Here is a 12,275-nt window from a genome sequence, read left to right on the forward strand (position 1 = left end):
CCGTATCAGTGTGTGTGTCTCAGTCTGGGCCAGTCACAATCAGTCATTGGTGAAATTGTCAGTTGATTAGTTAAGGCACGTAAACAAATAATTACAATAGTCCAGTCGAGATGAGCTACAAGCATGGATCACTGTTTCTAGGTCATTAAAAAACAGAACAGCTTAACTGAAGGAAGCAAGTCTGAATAACCTCATTAACATGTTTATGTAAGCTCATATTTCAGGACGGGTAACATTGGCAGTGAGATGTCTTTGAGTCTACTTCCTAATAAGTTCAGGACCAATTATGAGAACTTCAGATCTGTCAGTGAGCGGACAAATTTTAATGCGTAATGCTCAAGAAATGTCAGAATCAATGGAAAGTTACTTGTGACAATGGAAACACTGCTCTATAACAGCAAATACAATATGCAGTGCCTGAACCTCCTCTTCCTCTATTGTCCACACCAGCATGGCAGTGAACATGGCCAGGGATGTAAGATGTAAATTTTTTCGAGGTTTACTATTTTTATGGTCTGAAATCTCGTAGCGATCCGTTAGATATGGCTGTCCAGCTAAAACCACTGTCAAGCACAGGGGTAATCACAAGAGCCTGTACTGTATGCCTAATCTTATCATAAAGGATTACAAGGAATAAAGGACACATCAATCATCAGGGCTTATGTGTGAAATTCAATTTGTGGTGGAAACTATCTGAAATCACATCAAGCCTTGCAGCTTCCAGACAATGAGGCAGCATACAACGAGATAAGAAAAGCTAAAACTTTTGGCTTTAACCATAAATGACCTTGGATAAGCCAAAAAAAAAAAAAAAAAAAAAAAAAAAAAAATCATCAATCAATCAAGTTTTCATGCCAAAGGTATGTACTGTAGGTAAAATCAGTCTATGTCATATCAGTATATTACTTTTGAATAATTCTTATCGTTGCTTCCACGCATGTTAACATATCAGTAGATAATCTTGGAATGCAATGTTATATCTTCCATAAGTATCAGTGCCCTGACATGAGGTTGAACCATGTTAAGTGATGTTGAGATGGTGTTCTTACCTCAACATGCCATGATGGCAGATGTTAGGGGTGGAAGGTAAAAGGTTATTTACCTTTAAACATCTGCATTTACATTTAAGGCATCTAAATTAGAAAAAAAATGCCTATCCAAAAACATTTTTTCCCACTAACAAAATAAAAAAAGTCTTCTGTGATAATTTAACTGACTTCAGTGATGTTGATTATAAAGCATGGATATGAATGTGGCCACCTCTGATCAGGAATCAGAAATCATGAGAACACTCAAGAAACAAAATGATTAGGAGACTTGAGTTCTCAAATTTGCTTTACAACATTTGAGGAGGACAACAAGTAGAGGCTTCTGCAACAGATATGTCCATGCAAGCTGATTACCTGTATTTTCCCCAGGACTCCAGTGCTGTCCATTCTGCTAGCTACATTCACCGTGTTGCCCCAGATATCATACTGCGGTTTCTGAGCTCCAATTACTCCAGCTATCACCGGACCATGGTTGATACCTGAGAACAGGAAGCCAGCTATCAGTGCACGTTTAGAACCGCTGATGCCTTGATGTTATTCTCGTGTGTTTACTACATTTACTGAATGTTGTTTTTCACTGTTTTTGTATTGATAGACGAGCCCGTGTTGAAAGCTATTTTTGTAAGAACACACACTCAGAAACACACCTCCATGAGTGCACTCTGACTACAGCTTCCTTGAGCATTCCCCATCACCACTACCATATAGGTGTTGGAGGTTGTGTACTGATATTTAAACAGTATCTGTGTAGTAAATAACTATTTTCAAAGCAAAGGATGAGTGAGCAGTAACCGTCCACACAGTGCCTGTATTCGTATTCCACCATTCATGCACATTCACAAAAGATCACAAAAAGAAAAAAAATGCCAATGTGCAACACCATTTTAAAGTATAAGGTTGTGTGTGGTGCAATTTTTAACGAACTGCTCAAGAAGAGAGGCATCGTGTATTACTTTGTTGTTACAACCATATAGTATAGGGGTGGGACAAAATATTTCAATATCAATATATTGTGGTACTTCTTATGACACATTATCGCTACTTGAGCTCCTATGAGGTGTATTTGTTCCCTATCTTTAGGTATCTTTACTGGAACTGTTGATTATAATTCTGAAAAACATGAGTGATTCCTGCTTATTGGAAAATTATTTTGCCTTTTCTGGTGTATGTTTTTCGTCTTCGCTTGCAGATATCGTGATGTATCATAGCTGATTATCTTTCAATATATCACACATCGTAGAACTGCCTGTATCACAATACCATCGACATCTTGGGTAAAATATTGTGATAGTATTGTATCGCCAGTTACCCAGTGATTCCCAGCCCTAATAGTGTATTGTGTGGAAGACATACATTATTTAAATGAGGTCTTGTCTTTGATCCACGTCTCTTAAGTCATACCTCAGTGATGACATTAGAGAATAACTATTAAAATCAACCTCTTGATTAACTGAGTCAAGACAAAAGGGCCCTCAAGCAAGACCCGCGCCTCTGAGAACAAGCGACACTTTTGACAAGATTTCATGACAACGTGAGAGGAAGTGTAGGCTAAACGCAGTTGAACTCTTTTAATCTCTAACTCTCTCAGCACTTAAACTAAGTAGGGTCTGTGGCTTTTTCACAACACTGAGCCGACACTGGCCACCTCTACTGTGGCTTCTGAGTCAATTTCCAGATTGCTGGAAATTGCAATCTGCACAAATGCACAAGCAGCGCACACACACACAGGTTGTGTCGACTGACAGTGGGTGAGGGACATGCACCCTGCTCTGATGAAGCGTTTCAGGCCTGTCTGGAAGCAGCGGGGATGTACAGTAACACATGCACATGAATACACACAAAAACTCCTTATATCTCTCTCTCTTTCACTCTCTCTTTCGAATGCAAACACACTGCCGAGTTAATGGAGCACGCCACGCTGGGATCTTTACAGACAGGTTGGAGGTATCGAACTCGGCTCTTACCACATGCAGTGAGCTGGGACCTGCCTGCCTGCTTCCCTCTTCAATTTGCCCTGTTCTCCTCTCTCGCTCTCTCTCTCTGCTCTAACACATCACATGCTAAACCCCCTGCCTCACTGACTTTCCTCTTTGCTAGGGATTTATTTTTCATACATAAGTGGCTTAATTATGTTGCCATGTTTGATTTTTGCCCCCGCTGATCAATGTAGATTGCAATTTTGATAGTAACATTTCTTGGAGGCAGAGCTGCTTTGGAAGTGGAAATAGTGGCACTGGTTGAGTTAACCAGTTAAGAACAACAGTTTTTTTTTTTTTTTTTTTTTTTCAGAGAACTTCAGGGTAAAGTTAGATAAATGGCAAACGTGATCTGTTTCTTGGCTTTGTGCATTGAGGATTAGCTCCCCAGGGGTCAAAGTCTGACTACAAATCCTGGAAGGTCATTTAAACATTTCACTTAATCACATGGAATTAATCTTACTCCCAGTCCACATTAATGAATGCACATATTGTATGCTGCTACTACTATTTTTTCCACTGCATCGAAATCTTTAATAAGTCCACAGTGTGCAAGCTTACATAAGGAAACACCACACACTGCATATCTGAAAACCAGTTTCCAGAAATTGATGACAAAAATTAATGAGCACCATTTCATTTCATTATTTTTCTTAAACCCAGTTTCTGATATAACAAATTACATGACAAAATGAATTCCATGAAGCTGACTGTTCATCTCTTATACTTTTGACTGTAGATTGAGAGTAACTCACCAACTCTGAGTTTGAAGTCATTGAAGGAATGTTTGTTGATAACATCAAGCTTCCCCACCAAAGCAAACGCAAACTCTACCATGGTTCCTATGTGCATGTACTGCCTGTCATGCTCCTGGCAAGAAGAGAAGGAACACAGACAACAACCCATTAATTCCCAGAAACAGATGTTGTGCATGCTTTTACAGCAGTCAGATGAAATGATGCAAGTTGAAGTGAACAAAGACATGGGAGACTGGAGGTGATGAGTAAGGTATTGTTTTTGTTGTCAAAAAAAAAAAAAAAAAAAACATTACACGCATGCTGTCTGAAAAAAAATAAATGATGATGCCATTTGATGCCATTTTGGGCAAAATTTTAAGCACAATTTCACCATAAAAAACTGCCAGAATACAGCTCTGCATTGCCATGTTAATATTTTACTAAAATGAACTGAGAAAACATTCACCTCTGAGAATGTATGTGCAATTCAATTTTTAAAACCAAGGCACTTTCAGGCTTAAAGCAAATAAAGCAAACGCACAATCGGTTATGTTTTGTGTGGAACAGTGACTGTGTGTGTGTGTGTGTGTGTGTGTGTGTGGGTAAAATGAGCGTACCTGTGTTGTGTACTCTGGCCCAGGTGATGCGTTCAGCCCAGTAGCAGCCATGTAAGTGCTGCCAATGGTTTTAATCTTCTCCACCCCGCTGAACTTAGGTTTGGACAGCAGCTACACACACACACACACACACACACATACACAAACACGCAAAAATCTGATGTGCATGAGATTTTTATGAAAACAGTCATGCTGTGGCTGTGCACACACGGCATGCCAAAGAAACCAGAATAATTCCCGCCTGCTGCATCCTGACCGCACATACGATATGTTTTAAGAATCACTTTTAAGCGAGTTTATATTAAAAAAAACAAGAATCAATTATGTCTTCTCAAAGGTGTTTTGGCTCCCAGTTTGAGAAAGTCACTGGGCTCCAGCACATGACAAAGAAACTAAGACCACAGCATACGTGTTTGTGACCGCTCATAAATTATACATTAAATCCATGACTGTGTATGCTGACAAGTGCAGTGAGGAAAAAAAAAAAAAAAAAAAAAAATCAAGGCCACAGTTTCCTAATTCATGGCCATGAGATGCAACTGCTTCCCTCAATTTAATTTAGTCATTCTCACGAGCAAGGGACATCTCTGCACCTGGAGATCCTCACAGTTGCTGTCATTTTTTTTTTTTGCTGGGAGTCTTGCCACTATATTCACTATATGTTATTGACAGCTGTTCAAATTGGCTGTTCAAAGATCTCACTGCCACGCATTTGTGAATTGTGGTCTCGATATATGTTTGATTTCTTCTCTTTGCACTTCCAGCCTAGTCCCCTGGAAAAAAATGTTGACATTTTCTGTTTATGCAAACCAAGGATACGTTGAAATGTTACATTTTCAAGTTTCATGATGTAGTATAACGTGAGAGAGAAGTAGGCCTACCGCTCAGAAGTGTTGACATTTTAATGTATTTGTTGGTTTGCAAAAATGTAAAATGGCAGCATTTGAATTTGGCAGCTGGGTTGGCACTTCCCGCGCTCCACACACAGGTACTCTCTGGACACATCCTGGCTTGTAATGGGGGATTCCAGTATCAAAAGGTCATTTTCATGAATTGTCTCTTTCTATGTGAAATTCAGTTTTCATATGTGAAACAAATACTGTCATATGTAATGGTGAGTGGGAAAAAAAGTTCACCTTTTTGTTTTTTTAAACATATAAATTATATAGTATACATGATGTATTCCCTGCTGTACGTATGTTTTGAGTCTAACTTTTTGTTTTTGTTTATATCTGTAGTTCTATTTTATGTTCTGTTGCTGCGCTCTTGGCTAGATCACTCTTACAAAAGAGATTATAAATCTCACTGGCTCTTACCTAGTTTATAAAGGTAAAATGAATAAGTGAATTAATAACTGAATAAATAAATATAAAAGTAAACTTGTAGAAAAAAATCCTTTAACCTTCTGTATGTATTAAAAACTTAAAATCTGAAGTATAAATTGCCACTATATCATGTTGTCTGAAAATATATAAATAAAAACAACAAAACACACACACAAAAAAAACCCCATCAAAACCCAAGTGTCCAAAAAGCAGATGTGCTTTGAATTCCCCTGTGAGTTCTGACATGTGACGTTTTGGCGAGCTTGATCTTGCCCAGTTTGCTCCAACACTTTCAGCTGGTTATCATTATCCACGGCGAGTGTGAGTGATGTTCAGGAACACTGAGGGTTAATTACCTCATCAAAATCAGCAATGATCTCGTTGAGGAGCCGGAGGCACTCTAACCCTTCCTTGTTGACGTCAGACTCGGTGTAGAACTCTTTAAAGTCTGGGATGGAGGCGAACATGACACACACCAGGTCGTAGGACTGGTGGTACAGGTCCTGCAGGACAGAAACCAGGACTTTCTATCAGCTTTGGCCTCACAAAGTTCTGTTTTCCTTTCCTGTTCACTGTAAATCTAGCCTTATATGCAGCACTCCAAGGAAAATAAGGCTTTAGATTTGTATACAAACAGAACAATGGATGATAACCTTTTCCAGCCCAAAACAAATTGTTGATTCAATCAGTCTCTTAAATCCTGCAGACGAGGAACTTGTGTCTAGTGCAGGAATAGTAATTTGCTGCCTTTTATCCTGAAGTTTTGGCAGGAGCGGCTTTCATATTTAAATACACAAAACCTCACATGACCTCCACCACATCCTCTAAACTCCGACAACTAAACTTTACTTTTCACAGCTCTCCCTCTCAGATGTACTCTGGGGATCTAACAGGATTCTGAGCGATGCCTGAACCGAGTCACACAAAAAAGCACACAGAAAATCCGTCTGAGGTGCTTTCACAGTCTTATAATAAATTACTACCCAAATGCTAAACATGTCATGTGCCGCTTCTTTTTCAAAAATCGCCATTTCCACAAATGGCTGCAAAAACTTGAACTTTACCATTAAACACCTTCAAAACTTCATGAATGATATCTGGGGATTTTTTTTCCCCCCAATCCAGCCAAGGGCTAATTTGCTAAATACACATTAAAAACTACCTATTGCTGTTTTTTATACCATGGTTTTCACTGGCATAAATAGTGAAACATCCTTCAAAGTTCTTATTAGAAAATAACCCAATTCATATTCTAGAGGAAAATAGGAAATTTATAGGAATATAACTCATATCCAATTTTTTTCACCTTATGCTATCCATTTTAAATACGCTCAAAAAATCCTGTATCTAATAATTATAATATTTCTCATGCCATATAATACATGCAAGATTTGTACTACTTTTTTATTTCTCAGTAAAATATTTGCAGGGTGGATTAAGCATCAATATAATAAGCTGCAAAGAAACAGGATTTCCATGGATGGGTTTCCTAAGAGAAAACATTATATTTTTGCTCTAACTTTTTCTGTTGAAGTGTAAGAAAGATTATGCTTGATGTAAAATGCTTTTGGGATGCCTCACATCAGCAAAGCAACAGTTACCGAACAGCTAAAATATGACTCTAAAACAATCTGTCAACAGGGTAAATTGACTGGAAATACAAAAGCAATACAGCACGTCACCTCATTCTTCCAGTTGCGGGCCAGAAAGTGTTCTGCAACGTGAGCAGGCAGGACGTTCTCCAGCAGAACTCGGTTGAGGTTCTCCATGGTCTCGATCTCCTCACACTCCCTCTTGAACTTGTTCTTCCACAGGAAGTCTAACCTACAGTAATATTCATTCTGTTACAAGAGGACACAGAGGTGAAGAGACTGAAGGTACAGCTGTGCAGCTTGCTTCCATCAAGTCACAGAGACAACAGAACACAACCACCACACAAGCATGGATTCCATCAAGGCACAGGACAGAAAAACAAAGACACTGACGAGACAGCTACAAATACATCAGATTTCCCATCAGGTAAGAATGAAATAAAGAAAGAAGTATGGATGCAGAAAAACTACAAATACCTTAAGGCAAATAGCCACCGTTACTGCAGTTTTACCCGTAAGTATCCAAATTGTTGTACAAACACACAAAAACACTGACACCAGATTAAATTCAACAAAAGCACTGAGAACACAACATAAGACAAGATACAGTAAAACGTGGAGAGGCTCATAATGAATGGTCTAATTCACAGTGGGTGTTGTGAGCACAACACATAACATGACATTTCATTTTCATCCATATTATATGATAGCTCCAGGCCCAGGTGCCAGAGATGATGATAAATCTTTTCATATTTAAGCTTCTTGTTCTTTATAATGTCATTATGTCAAACGATTATTACTGTGTCTCTTCTCGACAATTAATCACTGTGAATTCTCCTCAGAGATGTGGAGCACAATGAACTGACTTGATGGGGTGAATGCATCAATCAAGTAGAGACAAATGTGTGAGGAAAAAAAAAAGAGGAGAATGAACCGAAGGAAAAGCACCAAATCTGAGAGGAGTAAAAAATAACCAAGCAGTGAAAGTGAAACTTAATATGGGATATATAATTACTCGTGACAAGTCATGGAGAAAAAGAGAGAGCGAGCGAGCAATGGTGCAAAGAGAAGTGTGTATGTGTGTGTGAATGTGTGTGTGTATACATATCAGAGCACTGTGTGAGTCTCAGTAGATAGTAATAAATGGCATCTGTTATTCTTGCCGCACAGACGGTTGCACCTGGTGCCTTCTCATTGGGCTGCAGACATTAGCAATTTGTCTTGTGCAAACACATTTATTACCCACCCAAACTCAATCCTGGGCTACTTAATATTCACATCGAGAGAGTTGTGGCTGTGTTTCAAAATCCTACACGCCTTGTTGCTGACTGCTTAATTTAATATTGTCCTATAGTAATGCAAGGATAGATTTTTAGGGGTAGAGCTGATGCTGTGCTTGGGAAAAGGAAGATTTCTGTGAAGTACGTCCACAGGGAATTTAGAGTGCGTCACCAATAACGCATTATGTTTTTGAGGCTGAGCAGGGCCTGAAAAGCTCATGCTGCCCCCACTGGATTTCCAGATGGGAGGTAAAACTAGCACTTCCCAGGTGACTCCTCAACAGACACACTGCAGGTTATTGATCTCTGGATGAAGCAGTTTAGCAGTTGCATAGGAAGCAGGGAACAGTAGGACCTTTGCTTATATCTCATTATCCCATCATGCAGGTGTCCGTTGTAAGGATTCCTTTCAGTGCTCCTGGTAAAACAGGGAGGGCATCAGGTGTGCTGTTGCTTCAGCATACACTCGTGCCCAAGGGAGCAGCTGTGTCCCATTTAATAAGAAGCTTGGATATAAAACAGTGCCATGCTTTCATCCTGCCTTGCAGTCTACTCTAAATCCTACATTTAAAAATAAGCACAGAAAGCACGCGTGCACACACGCACGCACGCACGCACGCACGCACGCACGCACGCACACACACACACACACACATACTTAGGTATTTGCCTAAAGGTACTTTATTGTCTATATTTGTATTTACATTAGAGTTAAATGTCACTATATTCACAATGGGAAAAAAAAGGTCCTAAGGTGGGTGATTACTGTTACTTTAAATTCTGTGATGTGATTTCAAAACCCAAAGATGGTTAGACTTGCTAATCAGTCAAAAGCCAAATACATTCAAATCCTGAGTGGAATCACGTGTGTAGCTTAGAGGGCACATTAGTGGCCCAGCTCTGCAGCAGTGCAGCATAACCCCACACTGTGAAAAGATGCTCTCGACTCTACAGAGCAAGCCATCATTGCTGCCTGCATCTCCTGGCTAGTAAAGTCCACACTAGGGGCTGCAGCGCTGCCTAGAGAACACTGTTGGCTGAGAAGTTAGACAAACTAGTCTCTGGACGCTTCTCCAGCACGGCACGGCACGGCACGGCACGGCACACTGGCCAATTAACAGTCTGTCGCAGGGTACGTCAGCCATGCAGAATTGTTTTTAATTCTAGAGGATATATGTATGCTGGTATCGCCTCTCAATATGACAAGAGCGTTAGAGGGAGGTAATGGATTGCATTTAATCAGCATTTGAATAAAATATAGTAGAAGTACAGGTTAAATGTGAGGCAGCTGTGATGCTCCTGTGGCCAAACCACAGTGGTTCAGACCAATCAGCATCCCACCAGCAGCTACTGGTGTAGTTTAAGTGCAACGACGGCAAGAAGCAACAACACTGGCGGCTCCCAAAGAGGTTAGCGGGGTTAGAGTAGATGCTGCATCAGTTGAATCAGAACTGAAGAGGATTTGTTCACTGAATATTCAATGAATTCATTGGTAGCTGCACTGACTTTCTTGCGGTCAAAGTTCCTTAGACTTGCTGATTAGCAAGTCTGGACTAGCAACTTGCTGATTCCTCTTTATCACTCTCCTACTGCATCATGTGGTTCATTAATCTGATTGGTTGAAGCCAGCCTGTGATAGACACTGACAGAAAGTTCATCCAATCACCTGCCAAGTCATTTCTGAAAGTTGCTGCCATTTTCCAAACAGTTTCCAGTGATGACTGGTTCAGACGGCACCAGTTGGTTCTGTGTAACAAACCATCTGATGCGTCAGGTTAAAGTACTGGAGTACTTGCTTTTAAAAGTATTCAGAAATACATTTTCTTTGTAACATTGACGCACTGCTGTATTGTTTACACAATGCATGTACAGAGCTTCATAACTCTGAAAGCACCTAATGATAGCAAAAACTTGAGTGTAGAACCACTGTGTGACACAGATGTACTTCCCACTGTCGGGTTAGTTGTTTCTGCTTTGCTAACAAAATGGAACCACATGAACCGGCATACCACCCAGCACTATTTGAATGCATTATTTTTCCAGAGTAGCCTATTTTTGTGCATAAGGGAGAAAAAAGAAGTTTAAAAACATACAAATGCATGATGAAGGAAAAAAGGGGAGTTCAGCAGTGATGTTGACTTGAGAGCAGAGAACGGCTTCATGCTGACAACAAGATGCAGAACAGTGCGAAAGCAAAGTGTTGGAAGTAGTGATGGTGAGTGTGTGCAGAGGACAGACAATAGCGTCAGTCAAACTATTATACTGTGGACCTACCTGTCTGGCAAGCACAAGCAGAGTGATGAAGAAGATGAAGAGAGAGATAGAGCCCATTGTCTTCAGGTCTTTAAGAACTCCTGGCCTTGAAGGGTTGAGAAAAAAAAGGGAGACACATGGAGAGAGATGAAGACAGTAAGTGAGAGAAAACTCTGGGAGAAATGAGAGGTGAGAGAGAGGAGGTATAAAATTGCAAAGGAGTTGACATAAGGCCAGGGAGAGAAATAAGGGAAGAAAATGAGAAAGTAAAAGAAAGACAGCAATGAGAGACAGAGAATTTAATTATATATTCAAAGCAATCAGTGGTCCAAGACACGTGTCACATGATTGGCCAGCAGACCATACCATACCGAGCTGTCAGTCGATTCAGACTGTCACTTCTGCTTTGCTGTGACATGGGCTTGTTTTTCTGATACCATTTGTGTTCCCCTGGCTGAGCCGATGACGCTCATTTCCCTGCAAAGCTGTGCTCACTAGAGAGGCCACTGATAAGAATGAGCAGTGGAGTTTTTCCTAAAATAGACTTTACATCAACCGTCGGGGGAAAAAAACTCTTCACAGTAGCTGAGTGGTGTTCTCTGTGGCTTTTGTTCAGCTGCAACATAATGAATAACCTATGGATTCCATAGAGACAGCAACACAGACAGACACATACAGTGCTGCACACAGCGGTAGGATACATAATGAGGCTTGGGTGTGCTTCATATTTGTGCAAATTTTTGGCTTTTGGCCTTGATCTGCTTAGTATGCGCACCAACATTTTGTCTAATGAAGCTGGGGCACAGGATTTTTAAATGAATACATGTTTTGAGGTGCATCAATTGTCGAGGGCAAGACTAAAGGAGAGAATTACTAAATTGACCCATGCAAACTACTGAGACAAAGGCTTGCTGCATAGCACATAGTATTATATGTCTTTTCAAATTGTGCCTGTGCCTACAAATATTCCAAAATAAGGGTCATTTATTAAATTTGTCCGAGGGACAGAATTTTGTGGGGTCAGGGCTTTCAAGTAATAAAATTTAAATTTATTTAGGCCTAATTAGCCTGTTGTTATTTATTATTTTCACTTTCTTACAAAATGTATATTATTTTTTTATTAGCCCATATCAGTATGAACAAACATTAAAAACAGGAAGTGGTTTCAGCTTCACCTGTCCTAGGCTACTGCTATTCAGAGAACAACCAGCAAAGCAAGCACAGCTTTGTGAGTGACGGTAAGCCTGATGATACGTATCCACAGGCTCAGTCATTTCTACACTTCCCATTGTCTATGTAGGCAACTGTGCGATGCGCTCTGGTAGCATCGGGTTGTGTTTCAAAAGTCGGGTGTCATGTCTTCATTTACATAAAGTTGAGGTCTAGGCTGTGGACACACACCTTGGCCCCTGCATTGGGTTGTGTAGGCTGCTTGTGGGTAACTAA

The 12,275-nt window shown here is 40.1% G+C and overlaps 1 protein-coding gene across 4 annotated transcripts in view; it reads right to left on the minus strand.

Annotated features, from left to right (window-relative positions):
* The window catches only part of adcy2a (adenylate cyclase 2a), a 99,346-nt gene that overhangs the window by 1,662 nt on the left and 85,409 nt on the right, over nucleotides 1–12,275 (minus strand). For all 4 annotated transcript variants that reach the window (XM_030072638.1, XM_030072636.1, XM_030072635.1 and 1 more), the window contains 6 exons: nucleotides 10,851–10,935; nucleotides 7,387–7,545; nucleotides 6,061–6,207; nucleotides 4,380–4,490; nucleotides 3,781–3,895; nucleotides 1,404–1,528 (listed from right to left, as the gene is read on the minus strand). In XM_030072638.1, the coding sequence (XP_029928498.1) occupies nucleotides 1,404–1,528; nucleotides 3,781–3,895; nucleotides 4,380–4,490; nucleotides 6,061–6,207; nucleotides 7,387–7,545; nucleotides 10,851–10,935 (742 nt within the window). The remainder of the gene's footprint in view (nucleotides 1–1,403; nucleotides 1,529–3,780; nucleotides 3,896–4,379; nucleotides 4,491–6,060; nucleotides 6,208–7,386; nucleotides 7,546–10,850; nucleotides 10,936–12,275) is intronic.

This window comes from Myripristis murdjan, chromosome 16 (assembly GCF_902150065.1).
Source record: "Myripristis murdjan chromosome 16, fMyrMur1.1, whole genome shotgun sequence".
NCBI classification, from domain to species: Eukaryota; Metazoa; Chordata; class Actinopteri; order Holocentriformes; family Holocentridae; genus Myripristis; species Myripristis murdjan.